Source organism: Eschscholzia californica, unplaced genomic scaffold (genome assembly GCF_041429995.1).
Source record: "Eschscholzia californica isolate CP2 unplaced genomic scaffold, dmEscCali1.0.p SCAF_4, whole genome shotgun sequence".
Classification (NCBI taxonomy): domain Eukaryota; kingdom Viridiplantae; phylum Streptophyta; class Magnoliopsida; order Ranunculales; family Papaveraceae; genus Eschscholzia; species Eschscholzia californica.
Window position 1 is genome coordinate 17,744,903 of NW_028238461.1, and position 26,564 is coordinate 17,771,466.

The 26,564-nt window shown below is 35.2% G+C and overlaps 2 protein-coding genes and 1 non-coding gene across 3 annotated transcripts; all 3 read right to left on the reverse strand.

Moving 5' to 3' along the window:
* Positions 1–5,710: 5,710 nt before the first annotated feature.
* LOC147543336 (transcription factor BIM2-like) lies at positions 5,711–8,931 on the reverse strand. The gene is made up of 8 exons (XM_086635212.1): positions 8,860–8,931; positions 8,612–8,731; positions 8,363–8,450; positions 7,508–7,580; positions 7,221–7,316; positions 6,413–6,822; positions 6,132–6,255; positions 5,711–6,012 (listed from the first exon to the last, which is right to left on the reverse strand). The coding sequence occupies exons 2-8, from the start codon at positions 8,700–8,702 to the stop codon at positions 5,911–5,913; spliced, it is 984 nt and encodes a 327-aa protein (XP_086491338.1). The 5' UTR covers positions 8,703–8,731; positions 8,860–8,931; the 3' UTR covers positions 5,711–5,910.
* A 3,912-nt stretch (positions 8,932–12,843) lies between these two features.
* Positions 12,844–12,917, reverse strand: TRNAK-UUU (transfer RNA lysine (anticodon UUU)). Its single transcript has one exon. It is a non-coding gene; the product is annotated as a tRNA-Lys (tRNA).
* Positions 12,918–14,829: 1,912 nt separating this feature from the next.
* On the reverse strand, positions 14,830–20,084 carry LOC147543338 (uncharacterized). Its single transcript, XM_086634316.1, has 7 exons — positions 20,036–20,084; positions 18,050–18,639; positions 17,009–17,109; positions 16,465–16,562; positions 15,805–16,004; positions 15,439–15,479; positions 14,830–15,309 (listed from the first exon to the last, which is right to left on the reverse strand). Exons 2-7 carry the CDS (start codon positions 18,459–18,461, stop codon positions 15,247–15,249), a joined length of 915 nt encoding a protein of 304 aa, XP_086490442.1. The 5' UTR covers positions 18,462–18,639; positions 20,036–20,084; the 3' UTR covers positions 14,830–15,246.
* Positions 20,085–26,564: the final 6,480 nt, after the last annotated feature.

The window sequence follows — 26,564 nt, forward strand, 5'->3', positions numbered from 1 at the left end:
TGACACCCTTATTGGCACATGCCTTTTTGGTACCATTGTTATCCTTAGGTGGAAGAGGATTCAACTTAATTTTCTTTCCTTCGTGAATGAAGGAATGCACATTTGACTGACCCGATACTTGCACATCTTTGTCAAATATCCAAGGTCTGCCAAGGATGATATGACTCACATTCAAAGGAACCACATCACACCACAAATTCTCTTTGTAAGATGAAAACTGAATGGGAACAAGACACCTTTTGGAAACAGGAATTGACGAATCGTCAATCCACTCTACACGATATGGGTGTGGATGTGCAACTGGGGTTAGTCCTAACCGAGAGACTGTGTTGGCTGAGATCACATTAGTACAACTACCACCATCTATAATAACCTTGCAATTTTTTTCACCAGACTTGGTATAAGTATAAAATATGGAAGTTCTACGCCAATCATCATCCCTCTTTTGCTGTGTTAAGACACACCTAACTACCATGGCGTGGGCAGTCTCTATTTCTTCTTCGCTGTCCCCAACTTCGGGCTCATGAGTTTCTTCTTGAAATTCATCTTCTTCTCCTTCCTCGTGTCCTTCAATCATTAGGGTCTTACCTGATGTTTTAGAAGGGCATTGGAAGGCATAATGACCAAACCCTTGGCAAGTGTAGCACCGGTTCAGTTCAGTCCCTTTGGCTCGTTCATTTGTTCCCCTTCCTTTTTCATTTCTAGTAGTGGATGGGGTACTTGACTGCCCTTTAGAGGATTGTCCTCCATAAGTTGGTCTTGTACTTGCAATAGCTGGCTGAATTTCTAAACCACGTTTGGGTGCTTGTGGTTTTAAATATCGTTCTAGTTCTTGAACCATTTGGTAGGCATGTTCCAAGTTGTTAATATTATGGGGAATCAATTCTTTCTGAAGTTCCGAGCGTAGACCCATTCGGAATCTAGAGAGTGTCATAAGAGGATCCTCCCTGATATTGCAACGCATCATATATTCATCAAACTTTGCAATATATTCATGAGCAGCCATGTTACCTTGGCGAAGGGATTGCCACTGGTCCAACAACCGCTCTCTGTAAGACAGAGGAAGGTATTTCTCCCTTAGCCTCTCTTTCATTTCGTCCCAAAAAGAGATTGGCTCCTCACCAGCCCTTTCAAGTCGACGTTCGATAGAGTTCCAGAATAGTTTTGCTTGACCCACTAATTTCATTTTAGCAAACCTGACCTTACGTGTTTCTGACATTTCGTACCAGTCAAAGTAGTGATCCATGTCTGACATCCAATCAATGAACACTTTTGGGTCTAGTCGTCCATCGAAACACGGGGCCTCTACCTTAACTGTGTTCATTACCCTTGCATCGGGGTCAAAACCATCATGATTCATGTTACGTTCACGCGGTGGTGGTCTGTATCGTCCTCCACCTCGTCCACCACCATTTCTATGACCACTTCTATGGTCATTTTCATGGTGTTGGTCGTAAGATTCCTTATCACTTTCACCATTGAGAGAATTCTCATGAGAAGTTTCTAAACTAGTCAATCGGGCAGCAAAGTGTGCTTCCATGTTCGTTAGACGGTCTGTGAGAGCTTGTAAGGCTTGAGTGATCTGAGTTGTATCCATTTTAGACTGATAATTTCTACCACTACGAGTGCACATGCAAACGCTGTTTTTTTTTTTATATATATATATATAATATGAAAGAAAGCAAACAGACTTGAAATATACTTATGCAATGCAGTTAAATAATGCCTATATGCTGAGCTTAAGTCATGAACCCTAAACTAACCTGCTCTGATACCAAAATTGATGTAGGACAGTGTAGATGACTATGTCATGCAAATCTGAGATCAATCATGCATTAACTAACACAGGCAATAAAAGAGTAAAACAGTGCTGACTTAATATGTATAACCATTTAGAGTTTCAGTGAGATCTTATACACGATACGCAGCCTGTTACACCCCTACCGTAGTGTCCCTTACTAACAATAAACAGTCTAGGGATCTATACTAACTCTATGATGTTCATGTCTGAAACAATGGGAAATAATAGGTCTAAGGCAGCAGTTAAACCATGAAAGATAAGTTCGATAGATGGATTAAGTACCTGGGATTGTTGGAAAAGAAAGGTTGGATAGAAAATCTTGCCTAAGCAATGGGTTTGAGAAAGTCAAGGCAGGAAATATCTCTGGACAGCAACAAGCTTCTTTGTTTATTATAACCAAACATCAAATACATTATAATACTAGTAATGGCTTCACACCAAGAACAGTTGCTTGGAATCTCTCCAAGTGGCTTCACACCAAAGTTAAGGAATCACTCCAAAACTCTCAAACTTTCACTTCTAATCTCCTTTTCTCTGCAGATTACATTCTTATTTATACATCTAGGAAATAACTACTTAGAACTATCTACTTTACACATGTCAGGAACACATGAGAAACTACCTATAACTACCCCTTAATCCACATGTCTCCTACTCCTGGCATACCATAACTAACCACAATTAAAACTAAAATACAAAAGATAAAACTGCAAGTAAATAACCCCTAGTCTAATCAGCAAGTGGGGTCCATGAACATGTCCTCATCAATTCTCCTCCCTCTCTCTCTCCCCTTCTCTCTGTAGGTCTTATGTTGCAAACGTAAAACTCATCAAATTGAATGGGAGTAGTTACGCCCCATGCCTAGGTTTTTTTTAATTATGTTGCTTTTCCTTTTGGTTCCATATTCTTTTGTCATCTATCAACTTAAAATTCGAAGGAGCTTAGGAGCTATTCTTATTTTGTTGTCTCTGCGTAGGCATCTTAGTGTTATGTTGTTTCTGCCCAATCATGAGTAGCATTAGACAAGTATTATTTTAACTCTTGAGCAGGAGTTCTCATGCTTGTCCATCTGTAGAAAAGCTATATGTGATATGGTTTACTTTTCAAATGTATCTAATAATTGCATGAAGTGAAATGGTGATATAACATGGTTGCTTGAATTATTTCACCATGCTCACCCCACTTCTGTGACAAGGGTCCTTTAAAAATTGTACCTTCTCTTCTACAATTATGGTTGATGTGGTCTACATGTGTTTTTGTTTATTAGGCAGTAGTCCTTTACATTATTTTAGCCCGCCAATAAATGCGATCATGCCATTTTGTTTAAGTGATCTACTAGAGAGAAATTCGTGCATAACTTTTTTAGTGTATGAAACTATTTGTCTGTGAGTTATTGTATGATAGCCTCTGATGCACAATATTATTCTTAGCGAGAATTGCACTTATTGGCTGGTTTGTGCATATATGATTAGGTAAATATTTTGGATTGTTTTTTGTTTGTGTTTTGAGTATTCTGTTGTGCTATTATGTGTGTTTAGTGTACATTAGAATAAAATAGTGCACATTTTTTTTTTTTATAAATGTTTTGTATGTTGGGGTGATTATTATTATTATTCTTTTGAGTTATGTGTTGTGCGGTTGGTTTGATATTTGTATACGAAATTGTGCAGTTGGTTTGATATTTTTGTACCGTCGTATGTTAGAACCAGTCGTTTCCTGAGTACATTTTAGTTTACCTTGCATTTAAAAGTGAGTATTTTTGTGTGCTTAAGATACAGTCGTCTGTGTAGAGTTTGATGTATTTTTGGTATTATACATGGAGATAAGATGGATATAGTTTAGAGTTTTATGCTCAATAATGCTAGGGATGGCGGAATTCTAAGCCTACCCCAATATGAGGTGGTGCTTGTTTAGAATCAGACAATCTAACATTTCAATAATGTTACTTTACAAGGTAGGTTAGCTAATGTCTTTTCGACAAAAAAAAGCAATGTATGTAATTGATGTCTTACTCGTTTATCTCTCCTCCTTTACCCTTTCAGTAGAGGGTTGCCCGTAAACGTAATCATGGGATTTCGGTTACAGTATGAGTTGGTCTCAGTTATAAATAGTTGCGGAATTAGAGAGTAAGTGTAGAGTTAAAATATTAGTTAGAAAGTGAATGAAAAATACGTGACTATGGGACTTTAGAAACAAAAATAGACAACTGAATAAAACGCACACAATAAAGGGAAACAACAACAACAAAGACAAGAGGAGAACAACAAAGACGAGATTTCAACAAAAAAATAAACAAAGACAAGAGGGAAACGGGAGAAAATATCTAAAATAATGAGTCCACACATAATCTAAGTATGGACTTTCACATAACCATACTCAAGCAAAATTGAATAACCATTAGTGTTTCATAGAGCATGAGATGTCAAAGAGTCAACAATACAACATTCAAAATTACGTTGTGTCCACAACCATAAAAATGTGACCCAAACTAAATTAGTTAGAGACAGAGCTTGTGATACTAGAGTTAGATAAACTAGCATACATCCGAATGTTATACTACAATAGGTTTTTCCCACCATCCTTTTGAAAAAATCAAACCATCCTTAGTTGACACGATAAGGATCATACTGTGATTCTCATTCGTACTCTTGCTTTAGATAACTTATAATGTAAAGATTATCGGACTATGACTAAATTATCAAGTACTATCTGTCTGTTTAATATGATTGCGTTCTGGTGCTAGCTGATCCACAGATAAAGGAAAAGTCTCAATCTATTTGTATGATCTTTGTGATTACTTATAAATTGTGTTACATAAAGCAATCAGTAGGGCATGGGAAACCTTCTAGGGGTGCTCGGTTTTGGAGATCAAAATCAGGTAGGTTTCGACTAAAATGGCCAAGGTTGAAGGACTCTTGAATATACTTTATGATGTCTAGTCCGAAGATATTCTAGCCATTTTGGTAAAATAAACAAGGATCTCATCATCAAAGTGTCGGGCTTCTTTTCAGATCCCATATCGAAAATTACATTTTTGACCTCATCTACCGTTGCCACCACAAAAATTGCATGTAAATTTCTGCTGACAATTTATATGCAGACAGCACTTCTGATGGTGCACGGTCAACCTATTCCGCCGTAAATAAGTTCTGAAGGTGAGCAACCATAGTCTTTGCAGTCTCATTTAGGTCAGGTTCTATATATATATATTTTCAACAAAATGGAGCTATAGTCATCGTTGTACCTCGGTATATGGAATACTCCACCATTCCCGTATATACATACATACATATATAGCTAATTTGCAAGGCTAATATCCTATCCAGTCTTTCCTGTGTCAGTGCACCATTACCTCTATTATTTGACCAAAACTGGTTCATTCAAATCCAAATCGACAAGACCACAATTATTCATCAAGGTATTAAACTACTGTGACAAAAGAGTCGGAGGAACCTCTGAAATTTTTCCGATTTAGAAAGTATAGCATTAAGGTTTCCCACAACAAAAAAGAGGAGGAACCTCGCAATTTTTTTCGGATGCTGGTCCAAAAAAGATTTTGATCCGGGACCCTAGGGGGACATATATATGTCCTGACTGAGCATTTGTAATTAGATTAGGTTCTGATTTTGTGACACGAGTGGAGTATTAATCTCGTTGCTTCCTGATTGAGCAAAAACAATAACGCTAAACTTGAAAATTCTTAATAACAGTTTTAATAAAAATTTCTACCACTATGAGACAAAAGTTTTAATGTAAATTACAAAATCAAAGCTTGAATTCATGACCTCTCTCCGTCTTTTGGAGGAATAACCAAAAATGAGGTTCTCCCCGAACAGTGAGCCGAAATGGAAACCAGTCCCATATGGGTTCTTGCTTAATTTTAGCCCACTTATTCATGCAGCTTCATAGTTGATGACAAAAATGATTGAACTTTCGAGATTCATGAAGTCGCAGAGAAGAACTTAACATGTGAAGAATGAAAGGTTAAAATAAAAGCATACTGTCTCTCTAATTACAATTAAATCGAATACATATACATATGGATATTTGGACAGAACGCGAAATGAAAGAGAAAATGCAGGTTCAGGAGAGTGAACATCAGCTTCTTTTTATCTCCTGGGTCTCTTCTGAGCTTGACCGAAGACGTCCTCACCATGGCTTCCATCCCCAGAATTCTCCATTGCTTCATTCTCAAAACGATCCTCTTTATCCTAATGCATCATAACAGAATAAATAATCAGAACTAAACTTCTGCCTTTTAAATACCAAAAAGATGGGAGAAGAATAAGAGAACCGCTAGGAATAGCAAAGAATATCATATGCTAAATACCTTAGGAGTACAAGTACCGAGTCTACTGATTGCTCGCTTGCCAAGATCAATTTGCACAGATATATTGGCTTGTGATAGATCAACCCCCGAACTTCGCAACGCTTGTGTTAAATTATCCAACAGCCTTTTGCACAAACAAAATTTTCAGCTTATAATAATTATTCAAGCCAGAGATGATCATGCCATTCATCAGTTTCATATTCAGAGTTTCGTTTGTGAAAGTGTAAGGAAAAGAAAAACACAATACCACACTAAGTAAAAGCCATACAAACACTTCTCACCTTTGAGAATATACACCGGCAATACAAATTGAGCCGCTCTCAATAGCCAAGTCATCTTGCTCACGCATGGTCTCTGCTGTCACAGAATACTCGGTTTCATATGGTTTACTTTGTGACATCTGAGGCAGCAGCCCGACGTTCTCTGCAGCAAAGATTGCTCTCTCTGGAGATTGGGCGAGCCCCCCACCTCTAGCATCTGCAGTTAACATGTTTGCGTGTAGAGGAATAAGCCCTGAGTGCTGGGTCATTGAGTTGTAAGCATTGTGAATACTCAGGTCAGAATCTATTGAGTTATGTTCATTTGTGAGAATGGTAGGTGAGACATTATCATCAAACTTGCCGGAAAACATCAGTGACGGAATAGGACCACTCCTTGCAATCATACTTTCACTAGGGGCATGACCATTTCTCTGTATCAAAAAAGAAAGAACCGTTCATATTATACCAAAATCAGCATATCCTGAGTAGTTGAAATTGGATAACATCCAAGGCCAATAAGCAAAATGAGAGATATGTCAAAGGCAATACCGGAAGAAACAGCGGGGACATCAAGATATATACATATGTATATATATATATTGATATGGACCCAAGAGTCATTACATCATTACATGGCATTGATACATCATGAATATATCACATCATGAACTGAATAAGCATAACAACTACCATCTTAAAGACATCTTGAAGCAAAACAACATCACAATTCCGAAGAACATCTCCTCAACATGACTTCCTAGTGCACTGTAGTTTTGAATCAAATACCATAATAAAACCCCCAATATGAAAGAAAATATTAGGAATTTACCCATGGTGTCAACTTCACGGGCTCTTGATTCCATCCTTGACAAGTCCCCTCATATCTATTTGCTTTTTCTTGCAAACTTTGTATGTACTCAATCACCTGCATAGGGATACATGTATATCATTCACCGTTCTTAATAATTAGAATCATATAGGTTTCTGCATAGTACGGCATGATATGTTACAACATGGATCTAGTTAAACAACATAATATAGAGGGTCTACAGTCTTTTTTTTATAAGAAGATTAGAAGAGTTCAAAATAACCTTATACAATCTTTAGATATCGTACCTCTAACAAGAATGATGCTTTATCTCTCTTCTGATGATCGTCCTGAGGTATAAGATCTCTTAATATCTGAAATCTGTATAAAAATTCCACAATTCAGTATCAGAATACAACGATAGTAATGAAATAAATGGAACTTGTCCATGTTAATTTGTTTTTTTTTAAATTGACAACCAACCTCTGAATCATCCAGTATGTTGTCAATATTTCAAAAAGGTGGTTTGAGATTCTTCTGGTGCCATTAGTAGTTGGCGTTAATTTAACCAGTGCCAAAGAGGCTAAACTAAATCCACCTCAAACTCAGGGTTATTGTGGAACTATTTAGGAGCTTAATAGCATGAAATAAAACTAACAAAGAAGTCGATAAAGAATTTCAAGAATTAGAACAACAGCTGTTCATAACAACTAATTTACGGACAAATTACTCAAGCACGAACAGGACGAAAATGATAATTGTAGAAGATAAACAAATACATTTTGTTTAGGTAGTTTCGCACAATATACTCCCAAATAAATAATATAAAAATTCATTTGTAATGAGCATATGCTATAGCAATATAGACATACAAGAATCTAACGAACAAAGAACAAAAATAAAACATTAAGGTAGTTTTTTTCTCTCAAGTCAAATCTACAACTGACTCGATCTATTTATTCACTCGAGTCAGATCTCAGACAGTTTGTTTTGGTCTGACTCGTGAAAATGACAATGACTGATTCAAGTTGATTTTAGGTCTACTGATTCGGAGTTAGATACAGACTATCAATACCGAGTTTGAGGTGGATTTAGACTAAAACTCAAGAAACCTAGTTTACAAAAACTAACATAAAACCAATTATGTTGGTACCAGAACTTGCCTGTCATTAATCTTACTCCTCCTCCGCTGTTCGGTAGCGGAATGCTTCGACCGAGGATTATTAGGTTTCTGATCAGAACTCTTCCCATCTACATTAACGGGATAATCCCAAAACAATATTGACATCAAATCTCAGTAAACATAAATCCCAGATTCATTAAAAAAGCTATTTTGCTATGGGGAAGAACAAACTCAAAAATTATAATGACAAACATGAATATAAAGAAGATGAGAAATTCATTTCATATACCTTTCTGAGATGAGCCTCCTTTCTTAGGGAGGAAATATTCTTCGTCGTCCTCTTCATCTTCATGAAAATTCCTCAGATTTTTCATCTCCATGAACCCCCAAATTCTTAAGGGACAATTTCCTGCAAAATAATCATACAGAAAACCCTAAATTCTCCATGAAAATAAAATTCAAGAGGAACCCATGAAAGAGCAGAAGGATTTAAGATAGGTAAAAGTGGTTGGAATGGAAGAGTGAGAAACTACTTACTAGTGGAATTCTCGCTCCAAGGAGACCTGGCTTGCTCAACCTGAACCCTAAGAAACCAACAAGAACTATAGAAGAAACAAGAGAGAAGAATAGGTGCCCTTATTAATTAGAAGGGTAATTCTATAGGCGCACAATATCATTTCTATTAGCGCCTCCACAATACATAAAGGCCTCGTGACTTTTGCCTTTGCATGGGCGCCAAAGGAAATCAATTGGGCGCCTATAGATCCACATGGGGGGTGCGTCCTTTTTCCCGTATTTGTGGTTCAGGTCTGAGAAGATGTAATTTTCTTCGCAGATCTGATTGGGATGTATCACGTGCTACCCACGTTATATCACGTGACACTAATTTTTCTGTTTTTCTTTGTTTGTCAAGTGGAAAAGAATTGGAGATAATATCCAATTGCTTTCATTAATAAGCCAAAACATTATTAGTTATATGTGAAGAGATTCAGAGTGACCACCATAGACTAGTAGTACTAACATATAAAGCTAAATTGTTTGCAAAGCTTGTGCTTGAATAGAGAGATGATTCCTATCACCCAAAACGAAAAACATATGGAAGGAGGAAGAGATCAAAGCCGATGGTCCAACGGTTTTCCATTGTATAAACCACAACATGGGAAAACGCCCTAAACTGATCTGAGTTAGAGGATCATTGCATGATAACCTTGTGATGAATCCGTAAACGAAACAAAATCAAGCTATTCATAAAACAACAAATATTGATTAGGAAACATGGGTAATAGGCTAAAACCAAGTAACACCCGTGTTGCAACCAGATATTTCTCTGGAGAGATTTTGTAATCATTGATATCTTGATAACTCGATGGTGCGCACCCTTACGAATGTATCAATATGTAAAAAAATGTTTTAAAAATAAATTCGAGACAATCTCATGTAATTTACCAGCACTAAATAAGTGGTGAGATTTTAGTTTCGCAGTATATTTCATAGTCTGTGGGACCACGTGTCCCCTCAAACCCAAAATAACACTTAGAGCATCTCCAATGGGACACTCTAATAAACACTCTAAAAATCTAGTTGTCAAGTGTCAAATAAAGATTCTCTTTCCTAGTGTCAATATAGAGACACTCTACATTTGTTTGGTCTCCAATGGAGATCTCTAAAATCTCTTACTTAATACACATGTCCCTCTTCAATTCAATAGATAAAAAGTAGTTGAAAAGCAAAGTTTTCTATTGGTTGAAATAATAAAGTAACACTTAGAGAGTCTCAAGTAGACACTCTCATTTTAGAGATTCTCTCTCTAGACACTCTATAATAAATGTGTCCAACTCATAATAGAGTGTGTAACAAAGTGTTCCATTGGAGATGATTTTTTAACAAAAACTCCAAAAAGTCATATGTGGCACTCTAAGTGTTAGAGATTGAGTGTCCCATTGGAGATGCTCTTACTATGAAGGAACAAGGTATGGTGGGGTAGTGTGAAAAGGAGTCGTCTACTACATAGGTCTTTCAACTCGCTCCACCTGTATCTTTTGGGTGAACTCGTTTGAGCCTCTTTCTTTTGTAATTAATTATCGTTAGGACCCTATATTTTTTTCTTTGACTCGCGATTTTCAATTAAGGTGTTATCTGAGTCTTTTTTCGTTGTAAATTCGATGTTGACTCTCGTTAATTTTGTTAGAACCATTTTTCTAGCTCCATGTTAATATGTTTTATGATAAACTTGTTTGAGCCTCTTTCTTTAGTAATTAGTTATCGTTCGGACCGTATGTTTTAAGGTGTTTTTTAAGTCTTTTTTTCGTTGTTAATTTGATGTTGACCCCGTTAATTTTGTTAGAGCTATTTTCTCCATATTATTATGTCTTTATATACTTGTGACTCATTTTTCTAAACTCAACACTTTTTCTTGACTTGTTGAAGAACGTACAATGTAGTGATCATTTTTAAAGATATAAGGACTCTCATTCCTTTGAAATAAAATGTATACATATTATCTATTATACAAAATATATCAATTTGGCAGGAACACAATCAATAATCCTACATGCTAATTAGACTAGACTGCATAGACGTATGATTGGCACAAACTCTAACTTATAAACGTAAATGACCTATCTTTCATCTTCACCTATTAAATCTGCAATAGCATTATTGATCTTTTGAATGCCTTCTTCAATTCAAAGTTATTTTTTTTTTGAGAAACTTTTGAATTCCTTATTGAATTCATTAATCTCTCGTGTTTTTTTTTTTTGTTAAAGATTAATCTCTCGTGTTGGTTACGGGACTTTCTCTCTTTCACTTATTGTATTTGACTACTTTCTTTCTCACTTTCTCTCTTTGCAACTAAGTCTGGATGTCCATGTGCACATATTTTCCTAAAACTACTACTTCATCCCAGATATTCATTCTCTCTCTCTCTCTCCAGTAGAATACATATGACCCACAATGCCAAGTCCCAACTTTTTTTTTAGGCTGTGGCTTTGGGGAATAAAGAAAAATCTCCGGGGAATAAAGACTTCAGTCAATTCGATATGACCTAGAGAACAATTTTATTTTGAGTCCAAAAATTAAATCTATTGATTTTTACCCCGTATCCTTCATCTCCTATCTCCTGTTGTTTCTCTCTCCAGAGGATCAAACAGATTGGCAATTCAAATTCAAATTGAGTACTACATAAACAACCAGATTAGTATATATCATCCTTGATTTCCTCTAATTCTTCTTCTCCCTTTTCTATAAATACTGTTGCCTAAAAACTTCTCTTGGGGTCGAAGTATGTTGGCGAACTAGTTTTCCCTTTTCTGGTTCAACAAATCTCTCTTCATCATCGTCTTCTTGATTCCAATCTTCTTTCTAAAACGTTTTTTTTGCAGGAAGTCGCTTTGGAACTAGGTGAAGAAGGAATCTGATGATAGATTACAACAAAACCCTAGAAAGTTTATGTGAAACCCTAGAACAATCATTTGATTAGTGGTGGTGGTCATCATCATCATCATCTAATAGAGCATAGTTTTTCTCTGCTTTTTAACCAACATTACTGCTTCTTCTTCTCTCTGATAATTACTCAAACCAGAAAGTTTATGTGAAACCTAGAAAAATCTCTTGGTAACTGGCAAGTGTTTGACTTAAGGAGGACCATCTGAATTCCATACGATTTCCTACAACATCAATAAGAGAAGATGATTGTTTTGCTAATCCTAATATTCCCTAAAGAACGAAGAAGAAGCCCTTTCCCTTTCGATTCTTCGATGTGTTGATGTTTAGAGCAAGATAGGACAGGAAGAAGTCCTTTCCCTTATCTTCTTCACTATGTTCATTTTTAGAGGGAGAGAGGAAGATATGGTAGGAATAGAAAGAGTGAAGAATAAGAAAATAAAGAGAAAAAAGAAATGAAATGGTGGTTTGATTGTGGTGATCCGGAATGGCAATGTAGTGGTGGTGGAGGTGAATGAAAGATGATGATGATGATTAGGGAGCAAAAGTCAATCTACTAAATTTTTGGACTAAAAAGAAGTATGCCCCATAAGTCAATCTGGTTTGAATAAGTCTTTATTCCCCGGAGATTTTTTTTTATTCTCAAAGCCGCGGCCTTTTTTTATTATGGTGATTCATCAAAGTATTGCTAGGCTCCTGTTGACTAGATCGGAATCATTACTCTTACATGCTGACTAGACTGCGACGTACACATGTGATTGTCACAAACTCCAACTTACACAACATAAATGAGTAAATGACCTACCTTTCAACTTCTCCTCTCTTTAGTTTTTACTCCAAAGTCTTCCTCACGAAATCCCCCACCAACTTCTTAAGCTGCTAAAAGTTTCAACCTAAAATTTCTAATCTTGGGTTGAAAAGAGTGAAATTTTGCAGTGAGTAGAGAAGAAACAGGTAGGATTTGAATAGAAGAATAAGAAGAAAGTGAAATTGTGTTTGGGTTCAGATTAAAAGCTAAACAAGGACAAGCTGATGAGATAAGTAATCTCTCTAACATCAAGCTGATGACAAAAACAAAAACGCCGTCTGTGGGAATCGAACCCCACGACCACACGGTTAAAAGCCGTGCGCTCTACCAACTGAGCTAAGACGGCTATGGAATAAATTGCAGTGATTAACCATTTTGTTATTAACCCATGATTTAACATCGTGATTCAACATTATTCGCACTTAAGTCTTCAATTTTGCCAAATTGACCCATGTGATACATATATGATACATCCCATGCTTCGGAGCGGGCAAAGATTATGGGTTATCACATACCCACACACTTAACGAACCGTTTTCGATTTTGATAGTCTTCTTGCGACTCAGATTGTAGTAGTTACCCATATTAATCTCTCCTTTTGTCAGCAAGATCAATACGTCGATGGTGTAAAGTTGTGTTTGTGATAAAGGTTCTTCCAGTTTGACAAATAGGTCTAAACATATAAACTAAGTTTGAGCTCACACAAATAGTTCAGCTTATGGACGTTCCCCAAACAATATGGCACTATGACATTGGCTCCCATCAAGGGAAAACTAATGGCTGGAGAAGCACTTCACTTCGATTTCTACACATCAAACCAGACAATCTCAACCATCATGGACATGCAACGGAATTTATATGAAGCGTTAAAGTGGTTAAACTTCTTACAATTCCGGCAGTATGGTTAAGTTCATCTATTAATACCTAAGATGATCTTTGGATATCAGTTTACTTCCGGTTTAACCGGTCTTACTTTTCCCTTAATCACTAATCTCTCCCAATTGACTACCAATTATAATAGAAATGCTTGATCTGCTGCCTCAGATTTTCCCTCACAAGTCTCGACATTGTTTCCCGACTTAAACTGACATTTTTCTTCCCAGTCTTTTCTCTGTTTCATTTCTCTATAAACACATCTCGGCTTACCAATATATAGAATTAGGATCTCCTGATACTTTTTTGAATCTAATCTCGAACTTGGATGCTGTCTTAACATCTTACTTATCAAGATAATCCTGGCTAAATTCATCCACTGTACTTCTTTGTCTCTCATGTGTCGTCACTAAGGGCAAAACCAATGTGGGGATCAGACTCCCAATTTTGGGAGACCCTAAATTGGGGAGCCCCGGATTCTCTCAATTCCAACGTCGGGCACCCAACTCGGACTCCCAAATCAAATTAATGTACGTGCATGAAGTACGTGTGCGAAATTTTGATTTTAAATTTCGACTATAAAATATAAATTATTAGATTTCGACTATGAATTAAAATGTGATATTATTCGAGAGAGATAATCTCAAAAAGATAAACCCCAAAAAAAAACAAAAAAAAAAATAGAGAAAAATATTTTAAAAAGAAGCATTTAAGCTAATAAAAAGATTTTAAAAAATCAGTTTAAAAAAAATTAAAAAATTAAAAATTAAATAAAGTGGGGTGGATTCCCTCTCTAGGGGATCCACTCCAAATGTGACAGTTGGGAACACCCCAACGGTAACATTCGGGGTTGGGAGCCCCCGGCCCCCATACATTGGATTTTCCGTAACTAGAGGTGCTAATCGGGCAGGGCTGCTACAACCTGGACTCCCCATAGGGTGGTATGGCCTAGCTAGCGTCAGACCGTAGCCGGCATATGACTTGAGATATGTAACTAGAGGTGCCAACCAAGCGGTGCCACACCAGTCTTGACTTGCCAAAATGGTGGCCTGGGCTAGGTAACCGGCCCGAGCTTCCTTAGGTTGTGAAATAGCCCAAAGGATGGCCTGGTCTAGGTAGCCGGTCCGAGCTTCCTTCGGTCGTGAAATGTGAACCATTTGCAACTAGAGGTGTAACTGGACTAGGCCACACCAGTCAGGACGCTCCCAAAGGGTGGTCTCATGTGGCTAACCAAGTCGGGCTAGACTTACGCTAGCTTGTCGCAGCTGCATAGATCAGGCGACTATGTGCATCACTTGGATCAATTCGTTTTTATGGACAAAAACACGCTTTAGAAACACTAATAAACTATACATATCAAACATGGTGTATAAACATTACCAACAAGGAAAAGATGAAACATTCATTTATAGTCCAAATCCAAGGAAGTCAATGACAACTAATAAGCTGAAAACATACAAAATTAAAGGAATTATACTCCCTATCTTCAATCCTTTCATATCCATGTTACTTTCCTGAACAGAAGTAAGAAATAGAATCCCTGTTTCGCTATCAAAAAAAAAACTTGAAATAGAATTCAAAAGGGTTTACATGGAAATGAGTCAAACTACACATCTTTCATCAGAACAACAACAGAAGACATAGAAATGATAAGAACTCAACAGGGTAGGACAACCTAATTCAGCACAGAAGATTATAAGATACCTTTGTTTGGACTCACGTTATCCGAAAAAGTGAAATCCAACGCCAGCTGGTGCTTTACATGAAAACCTAATAAGAAGGAAAAGAAACACTTCTGCATTTCATATAAGATCATCATCATCTTTACTCGTATTTTTCTGTTTCTGTTTTTCACCTTCATCATCCTGAAAAAAAATTGTAAAGAAAATATAGTTTAGTTCACAATATCAACATGCTGCTGAGTATAGTAAAAAATCATTCTGGGCAACAAATACAGCACTTTTCAAGCAAGAGTTGTAAGTATCCAAGCTTACCGACTTGTCTAAATCATCATCAAATCCACCATCGTCATCATCTGATACATAAGCGTAATGTTAATACAAAGGAATTCGGAGGTTCGTAGACAAATCAACAGACATTTATAACCAGATATTTGAATGACAGGAATAGATGATTAGTCGCAAATAGAAATAAGAGAAAGAACCATTTGACGCATTTTACACGATGGAAAGATTGGAGTAACGATCAATAGACTTACTCCCAGAGATCATTATAAAAAATAATACGTAGTTGAGTTTTTAATCAAGAACATACAGATGTCGTGGTCTATTAATGGCTAGTGGAGATGTATATATTTGTTGTTTCATGACCAAGTGATAAGCATAGAGGAAATGATATACCTGGACCTTCATCACTGCTTCCAATATCTCCCAATAAGAATACATCCAAGTCTTGTTCAGATGACAAAGAAGTCTTGCTCTGTCGATTTGGTTCTGTGAGTTCCAGTTTAGAGGCGTCTCCAGACGGGTCGCTGCTCTTCACATAATCATCTTTTGCTACTGACTTCAGCTTAACATCCTCTACATATCGCTTTTCATACCTAATTGGAACAAGAAAACAAGAAGATGAATAAGTAGCTGCTAACTTGATAAAGTAGAGCAATCAGACAACTCGAACTGAAAATGTCACCGAGTTTCTGTATACTACTTATGAAGTAAGATAACAGTTAGAAAAAAGTATGAGTTGCACAAGTTCTTTTACAAGGTGTGACCTAGATATTTCAAGTAAAGTAACAGCACCACATAGAGACTAATAAAGTACTCATATGTAAAATAATGGGGCATAAGACATACATTTACAACGAATTTTGTAAGAAACTTAGAATAGATATATATTCACAAGTAGTCGCTATTTAGTTCACTAACATCTCTTAGCATATTTAATAAAACATTAAAACCTTGTAGCAAACAACAGTTGCTAGATCAAGAAAGCTGTCAAGCACAAGATAGTAAACAACAAATCGACTTCATAAATTTTCACCAAAAAGAGTATTTACTTACGGAGTCACGTGACTATTCACAAGTACGAAATATATCCTCCAGAACTTCCGTTCTTTCATAAAACGTGGGCATAACTGATATCTTAAGCTCGAAATTTCCTACAGCAGCAAGGTCATTAGAGAATTGAGGCAACTAAAAACACATTAACACTCTTTAAGATAGAATTAAAAGATAAATGTTCAATTGGTTAGTGACAGATTATCCACAGGAATTATGGGTGCAAAGTAAATGCGAAAGAAGCTCCGAATGTTCCAACATCTGTTCCCGTTTCTATTTGGTGTACTCACACCGTCACATGGAAAATGAAATGAATGGTCCAATGAGACCACATTCGATATTTACTTAGAAAAGCTCAAGAATAGCAAAACCAGGCAAACTTAACGGCAAAAGATTGAATATGGATCATTCATCTTTCTAAGAAAGAATTAGACAAAAAATTCTTATGCTAAATGATTTCTTTTCTTTTTTTTTGTTTTGGTTCAAGTATGTTTAAGTCATAGGTTCGTTTTGTGCAACCACAACAACTTAACAAGAAAAGAAATACCTTGACTGTTGAGAGAACTAGATTAGCGTGTTTCTCTTGCCACTCTGTAAGATCTTGTCGTACATTTGATACAGTAGGAACATCAGATATTTGTGGTTCATCTACATATATCAAAGTAACTCAATTAAATCTCTCCGAAGTCCAAACCATCATTTCACAAACTACTATGAGAAAAGTCATTTCCAAACTAAGATAAGTAAATAAATCCTAGTAACGAACTTTAAAGATGAAATAGAAAATGGCTAATCTCATAACATAGTACCGAAGCAAATTAAGGCCACAACCAACATATTTAATTGGAGATATCAGAGCAACACAAACTGGTAAAGGCGTTCAATGAACAAAATAGAGTACACCAAAGATTCACAATACGGTTTCGATTTCATAATGTTGGTTTCAACAGTATCTCAAAAAGCTATATCTCCGTGACTCCGTCATTAATCATAAACAAAATCGTTTATATTGGTAAACAAGCAAACATTACTATTGTCGCCATTTCTAAAAGTAGTGGATTCCGTTTCTTTTTTCATCAGAATCAGAAGATTTCTACTACGAATTTCTAATATAAAGCACAAGTACGTATTTAAGTCAAGGAATTAAATTTCGAAATATTTCGGTTGAAATGACAGAAATATTTACATTTCCAAGCCGTCCGAAATTTCCACCGAAACCCAAACTTCATTCCTTGATTTAAAATCATATTGATTGTTTCAACTGATAATCATTCACTCCAATAAGAGCATTCTCATGTTCTAGCACTAAACCACAAAACATGGAAGTCCACGCCTAATTGAACGACCAAAAGATAGTTTCTTATGATTTATACAGCATTAACTTCACTATTCAAATCGAAAATCTGTTCACTATTCGGAACTAAATTACTAGATTTTTCAGTTTCTTCATGATTCTCTCAAAATTATCCATTCTTAATTGCAATTGCATTTAGAACAAAATCAAAAGGATCTCGAACTCTATGAAACCCTAAAAAGTATAATATGATTACTACATCATGAAAATGTCAAGTAAACTAAAGAAAAGTACCTTCCATTGGAAAATCCTTAAAAGTGTTGATCGTAATTCCCTTAACGAACTCTCTAAGTTCGTCAGTAATACCAAATTTCTCAAGATCTGCAGGTGAAGGAGTAGTGTTGTTACTAGAAGAATCGACGAGAGAGGAGATTGAAACGGTTGGAATTTGAGGTGAGATCCCTTCAGAAAGAGTGGATTTAATCTGATCGGCTCGTTTGAATGCTTCGATCTTGATCTGATCAGCTTTTTTTGTAGCTTCAGCAGCGATTTCAATGGATTTCTTTGCTGTTTCAGAGACAATATCAGAAAGTTTAGATGATCCAATTGTGATTTCTTGAGATCTTCTTGCTGCTTCTTTTGTTAATTCTTGTGATCTCTTTGCTGTTTCTTCTGCAAAGGTTTTCGCTCTCTGCCAAAAATCCATCTCTTAGTTTCTCTCTCTATTCTGTGTGTCTCTGATCTTAAATGCGAAGAAAATTGAAAGGGGATTATGAGATTGGGGACGACGATGGTATCAAAGATCCAAGTTAAACAAGTCACGTTGGCAAATGTACCAATCGATGATTTGGTGTACACTAAACCCCATAAAATCGTATGGGAAGCTTTAGGGGGGGTAGTGGAGCAAGACTTTCGCGGACTCTTGAGAGTCCGCGAAAGTCTGAGGCATTCAAATCCAGACATTTGAGAGTCTATGAAAGTCCGAGGCATTCGATTGTAGACAAAATATGTCCCAGACTTTGGTGGACTTCATAGTTTGATGAATTTGTGAAGGATTTGGGACAAATTTGGAAGCCAAAATGTCTTTCAAAAAACAAGAGACATTTGAAGTCCATCATGTGATAAAACAACAATAATAATATTAAAATAATAAATGTCTACCAAATGTCCATCAATGTCCACAAATATTCACAGATGTTTACGAAAGTCGAAAAATATATTTTTGAAATGTTAGTATAAATATATTATTTCATGTGATTAAACAATAATAATAATATTAAAATAATAAATGTCTACCAAATGTCCATCAATGTCCACAAATATTCACAGATGTCTACGAAAGTCGAAAAATATATTTTTGAAATGTTAGTATAAACATATTATTTCATATGATTAAACAACAATAATAATATTAAAATAGTAAATGTCTACCAAATGTCCATCAATGTCCACAAATATTCACAGATGTCTACAAAAGTCGAAAAATATATTTTTGAAATGTTAGTATAAATATATTATTTCATGTAATTAAAAAATAATAATAATATTAAAATAATAAATATCTACCAAATGTCCATCAATGTCCACAAATATTCACAGATGTTTACGAAAGTCGAAAAATATATTTTTGAAATGTTAGTATTAATATATTATTTCATGTGATTAAATAATAATAATAATATTAAAATAATAAATGTCTACCAAATGTCCATCAATGTCCACAAATATTCACAGATGTCTACAAAAGTCGAAAAATATATTTTTGAAATGTTAGTATAAATATATTATTTCATGTAATTAAAAAATAATAATAATATTAAAATAATAAATGTCTACCAAATGTCCATCAATGTCCACAAATATTCACAGATGTTTACGAAAGTCGAAAAATATATTTTTGAAATGTTAGTATTAATATATTATTTCATGTGATTAAATAATAATAATAATATTAAAATAATAAATGTCTACCAAATGTCCATCAATGTCCACAAATATTCACAGATGTCTACAAAAGTCGAAAAATATATTTTTGATTAGCACAAATATAATATGCATTACACATTTTGTCAATGGACTCAAGATCTTAAAATGTCCCCAGGACATTTTGTCTATGGATCAAATGTCTTGAAATGTCTATAAAGACATTTTGTCTACAAACTCTCAATGTCTTGAAAATGTCTATGAACACATGTTGTCTATAATAACTCATCCGAAATGTCTTGAAATGTCTACGGGACATTTTGTCTATGAAAGTCTGTGAAAGTCCCGCTCCACTACCCCCTTAAAGGGGTCCAATATCCGTTAAAAAACGCCCCCTGTTATGTGTTAATGGCGCCTCCCTTGAGGCAAATTTAAGAGTAAGCTTGGTAGAGGTGAGAAACAGTCGGTTTTTTTCGGTTATGGCTCGAGGTGAAGTCTCGAACCGGTAAGTGACGATTTGGACAAATCATTGGCCGAAGCCGAACCGATCATTCGGTTGACCGACATGATTCGGTCCGGTTTGGTTCGACTCGATTGAGTTCGGTTGATCGGTTTAGCCTAACACAATTTAGAGAAAATGTTAAAGCAATCATTATTCATTTCATTGGATAAAGATTAAACTCCTTATTCTTGATTAGTGCTTTTCAAATTTTTCCTGTTTTAGTTTAACACTTTTTAACTTATTATTAACTTTTTTTTTTTTTATGAAGGAACTTATTATTAACTTAAGATAACAAGAATAATTCGAGACTTAGTACTAAAGTTTAGTGTTTCTTACTCGCTTACCCTTATATATGAGATTTTATTATGAAAAATTCTTAGGATTCAGTCGGTTCGGCTTGGACGATTTTTAGAAACCCAAGCCAGATCAAATCGATTTGGGTTGATCGATTTAGTGGACGAAACCGAGTCGAAAAGTGATCGTTTCGGCCCAAAAAACGAGCGGTCTAATTCGACTTGATTTGGTTCAGTTGATTGGTAGGTTTTTGCTCACCCCTAAAGCTTGGGAAGGAGTTGGGCGCCTTTAGCAGTTATGGAAAGCGCCTATAAAACCTCTCAAATTGTATTAGGCATGAAAGCATCTGGGGTGAAAGCTTAGAGGGTGTTCGATTTTCCAACACTTATAACTGCTACCACTTACTATGAGATATCAATTGCAAATAGTATGTCGTTTGTTTTCACAACACTTCTACGCGTGTGATTTTTTGTTTTTTTCTCAACTTTTGAGTGTTATAAAAATGAGTAGTGATTTAGTTTTATCTTAAAATATTTAAAAGGTTAGCAAACTTAACATTTCATACTAACTTAGGACCAAATTTTAATTGAAAAGAACTAATAGTTATGATTACTTTGTTGAAAGCATAAATTAATGAGAATCGTGGGGAAGAAAAATATCACATTGCATCATGAAGTTTGGGCGGTTCTGTGATTCGTGGAGGAGAGGAGATGAAAAGGATCTTGGTTTTTCAAACTAAATTCATGAGCTTAATTTGGGACCCCCCCCCCCCCCCCCCCACCCCACCCCACTGGCTCCAACCCAAGAGCATGGGCTGGGAGTCCCATTTATAACCGTTGGGAACTCCCACTCCATTTAATTCATTTTTTTTTTGTTTTTTATTTAAAAAAAATTAAATCATGAATCCTTTTGTAAAACATAATTATTTTTAAAATGCAATTTTTTCAATAGAATTTTATTGATTAACAAGGCCAAATACTTCTCTCTAATTTTTGTTTTTCTTTTTTCTGTTTGTCATTATAAAATTCTTTCTCACTAGGATAATATCAAATTTAAATATTATATTTGAAATCAATAATTTATAGTTGAAAATGGAAATCAAAATCCTACACACGTACATTATTTGAATTGGGAGCCGGACATTAGAATTGAAAAAGTTCAGGGGATCTCAAAATTGGGAGCCTGGGCGCCTACATTGGACTCGCCCTTACTATAAACATCTAAATACTAGAAGTAATGTCAAAATAGATAATTATCCATTTTTGTAGCATTTAGAACTTATAGAAAAACAAAAATCATGCAATTGTTCAGTTAATCTTTTGAATTTTTATTTGAATTCTTTGAATGTACATGTGTTATAATTCATAGAAAAAATAACAAAGACGAATATGTCTTCTTCGAGACTGATTATGTTGGAAAATATCGGTTATAACCTACACCTCAAAAAACGATTGTCACATGGTTGTGGTTTATTGATTTTAAATGTTAGATAAATTATTTTGTGAAGTAGAAAAAAATGGGTGTGAAAAAACATAAAGATAGATATGAGAAATGAAGATTTTTCGGTAGAACATCGGCAATGGTAGCATAACAAGGAAGGGATATGAGAAATCGAATAAAAAAATACAAAAATAATAAAGATACAGTTATTTTCGTATTTTTCAAGTGCAAAAAAGAGGTATTCTTAATCTCAATTAAAATATGAGGGATTGGGCCATTGGTCCAAAAAGGGGACCAAAATGAAAATCCCACCCAATGTTGCCTAAAAATGAAAGGGAGGTCCAATGTGTCAGTTTGGGGGTCAAAATTACGTAAAGAGCCCTTAGAAAATAAAGTATTTACCGTTCATGCCATCGAAAATTACAAAATTGTCATTGAAAATTACAAAATTGCCATTGAAAATTACAAAATTGCCATCGAAATTTCTCGGGAAACGATTTTTTTTCTGAAAAATAATCTGACAACCCGTCCATCAGAATGTGTACTGTTCAGAAATTTACGGAACTGCCACCGAAAAATTCCCGGGAAACGAAATTTTTTTCGGGAAATTATTTTATTTACTGAAAAAAAATTTCTGTACTAGACATTTTTATTGCGGGAATTTGAAATTTCGTAAAAAATTTGAAAATTTGGGCGGGAATTTGATCAAAACTTCGAAAAAAAGATTTTGTGACCAGGAAATTATTTTATTTACTTCAAATTTTTTTCTGTACTAAACACTTTTGCTGGGCGGGAATTTAAAATTTTCAAAAAAATTTGAAAATTTGGCCGGGAATTTGAAATTTCGTTTGAAAATTTCAAAAAAATTTCAAAAATTTCAAAATTTCGAAAAAAATATTTCGTCTGAAAATTTCAAAATAATTTGAAAATTGAAATTTTTTGTGTACGGGAAATTATTTTATTTACCGGGAAGAGATGGTTTGCTGGGCGGGAATTTGAAATTTCGTTTGAAAATTTCAAATTTTCAAAAAATTTTGAAACTTTGAATTTTTCGTGTACTGGTAAATTATTTTATTTACCACATTTTTTTTTCAGGAAAACGTCAGCATGTCCCGTCCAAGGGCAAGAGGGGAATAAAAAAAAAACTGACATTTGGACCTGCAACTAATTTTTGGGCAAGAGTGGATTTTTTTTGGGTTTACCCCCCAGATTTTGGACTGTTGACTCAAAAATCCGTTAAAATATGGGGGTCCCTTAATTGAACATTAGTGAAAAGAGGATAGTGCTAAATTCCCTAAAGAAAAGTATTATTTAGGTACGTATGTATGCATTATCTGTAATTTATATTAAACTTTTTGAAATTTTATATTCTGATAAAATGAATAAAATGTACTATTTAGTTTAATATTGGATCGTATTAATTCCAAAAAAGATTCATATAGCAAATTAAGTATGCCTTCCAAAGGGATATTACAACAAAATAAAATTGATTATTTTTTGCATTAAACATAGCGAGAAAGAAAGAAAGTATTATGGGTATTTGAGATAAAGTTACTCAAAGTAAGGTGCTGTTTGTTTTTTATTTTTTTCAAATCTGAAATCTGAATTGGATCCAATTCAGATTTCAGATGTTTGTTTTTTAGATTTACAAAAATCTGAATATTTTGCTGAAATTGATATTTGTCTGAATGAGCTGAAAGAGAGCCCACTCATTTCAGACTTTGAAATAAGTCTGAAAAGGGAGCTCAGTGTCTGAAATATGATAAATGTCGAATATACCCCTGGCAAAACTGAGAATTCCTCTCTTTCTCCTTCTCCATCGTTTTCACTTTTCATGGCCGCCACCACCACTGACCGCACCGACCAGTTCCACCACCACTTACCACCACCACTTACCGCCACCACTTACCGCACCGTCCACCACGTCGAAACCTCACCGGAGTTGGCGTTCTGTTTTCTAATCTCCATTATAATACATGCAAGAAAACTCCACATAAACCATTCCCCCAAATTCCAGAAACCCTAAAATCTTGCCCAACTTATCTTTCGATTCTTGGAAAAAATCACTTACATAAACATAACTATGAGTAGAGAACAAGAGTTACTAATTTATCATCGACCTTGAGGAAGCCATTAAACCATCCAAAGCTTTCATCTCTGGTCAGCTTGCTTGGCATTCATCTTTTCCTTTTAATTAATGTTTTGAAACCTAGTTGATAATCAATCTTCCATCCTTCATGAGTGTTGTGGGAAGGGTTTTTAGGGAGAGTTTGAAAGACATTTCCAGCGAGAGAGTTGCATCGATAGAGGCAGAAGGAGGCTATGTGGACTTTTTTAGAGGAGAAAGTTGTAAAGATTAGGGTTTCTAGCACTTTATTTTAAACAAGGTTAGTTAGGGGTCTGTTTGGCAAAATATATGAACGAGGGGTATTATAGTCAAATAGTAATTCAGACTTAATGGTTCAGATGTTAAAAACAAACATGGTACTTTTAAATTAATTCAGATTTTTCAGATTCAGCCATTTCAAATTCAGCCATTTCAGATTCAGCTAATTCAGATTCAGATGTTCACAGAAAAACAAACACAACCTAACTTAAAGCATCAAAAACTAACAATAACTGAAGTAGAGATTTTTTTTTTTGTTGAATGAACTGAAGTAGAGATAGATCTACCATATTTTTCATCCAACTTTGGCAACAAAATCAGATCTTATGTAGATTGCAGGTTTTATTTGATTATCGTTTAACACACAATACATTAACTTCTGCAAGCAGAGAGAAATGCTATTTCGTCTGAAATTCGAGGCCGACCATATGTGTAATGCTGATGTGGTTGACTCCTACAGTCCCACTGATCATGGTATTTCTCTTTCTACATGGCCAGACCAGTGGGAGCCGGCCACATCAGCTTTCAGCCTATGATTCATGCCAAATTTCGGGGCAAACAACATTTTGTTTCCATCCTGCCGTCTTGAAATTCTTTTTTGTTTTTTTTTCTTTTTCCGATGACTAAACATCCATTTGTTGTGCGGGTTTAACTAAAACTCGGTCTAAGTCTATGAACTAAGTCAAAGATGAGGTGGTGTGTACCAATGGTAAGGCCCATTGTGCCCCTAACGCTTCTCATTATAAGAGGCTAAACATCCCTTTGATGTGTGGGCTTAACTAAAACTTGGTCCCAAGTCCTCTGACCAAATTAAAGAAAGGGGTGGTGTGTGTGAATCATAAGACCCATTGTGCCCCTAACACTTACCATCATAAGATGTTGAATCAAGCCCTTAATAAACTTTCTAGGCCTATTAGTAGAGGCCCATAACGCTAAGACCAAAAGTTGGACTGGGCCTTATGTTAACCTTTTAGGGAGTTCTAAAAGCACCTGCCATTATTGCCGAAGAGATATTTGAAGGAATTTAGATGGCCTTGTGTTAACCTTTGTGTGCATGTTCAACTTTCTGGACTTCCTTTAGACACTTTCCAACTTCACCTCCTCGTGAATAAAAAATGGTGCTTGATATGTTATTATTATTATTAATTATTAATTACAATTATTATTATTGATTCGAGTACTTAACATTTATACCCCTTAAATAAACCCATGAGGCCATGAGTTATCATAACTGAAATGACCCTTGGTTGGCCCTCTATGAGTCATTGCACATGGTTAGTTTAATATAGGTGGGATTGATATTGGACCCACCCACCTACCCCAACTAAACACATGAGGGGAAATCTTGTATGTACATCATTTTTGTTATGTGGACATACATTAAGGCCTTAAGGGTTTCTTTTTTGTCCAAATTAATGGAGTTGTGTGTGCCTGCAACAAAATTATCATGTGCATATAAAATTTCTCAAATATGGGGTGTCACTGTGTCAGGCTTCCTCTTCTCAGCCTGCTCAGGCGTCGAAAAGGGATAGAATCTCATATGCAGTACTCAATCGCAAAAATTCTGAGTGTCACGTAAAATATTAATAGATTTTTTCAGAAAAATTCTCTCGAAGGAAAAAAGAAATTAGATTTGAATCTCTAACATGAAGTGACGATAGTTATTCTAGAAGTGAAATGTCTCTATAATTTAAAGAAAAAGAAAATTTCAAATTCAATACTAAATTTAGATTTCTAACATGATGTGAAGTAATTAAATAGAAATATCTGTGGAAGAACACTATATTTCTAGTCTTAAGATACTTCTAATTGGCCTAGTCATTAGTATTTGGAATAAGACGATAACTAATTATTTCTTAACAAAAATAATTATTTCATATATGAACAAAAGAACTTTAGAGATTGTATTTAAGATACATTATTACTAGAGGATCTTCTGTTCTACCACCTAAGAGCATATAATGTGAAACTTAAAGAAAAAAGAACTCCATCAGTCTTGTGAGTCGAACCTCAATCGAGATTTTCATTTTTATGTGACAAAATAGAGATCTTATTTTATTCATTTAGTCTTGACTACCTCCGGTCCACGTCATCACCGAGTTCCAAATCGAGTCTACTATTGAAGATAGAAATCATATGCGGCACTCTAAGTATCTGAGATGAAATATTGCATTGAAAACACTCTCAGAGTAAGTTCAATTGAAAATTAACACACATGACTAGTAGAGATATTTTTTGGTTTTGCATTGGAGCTCTTACTTCTA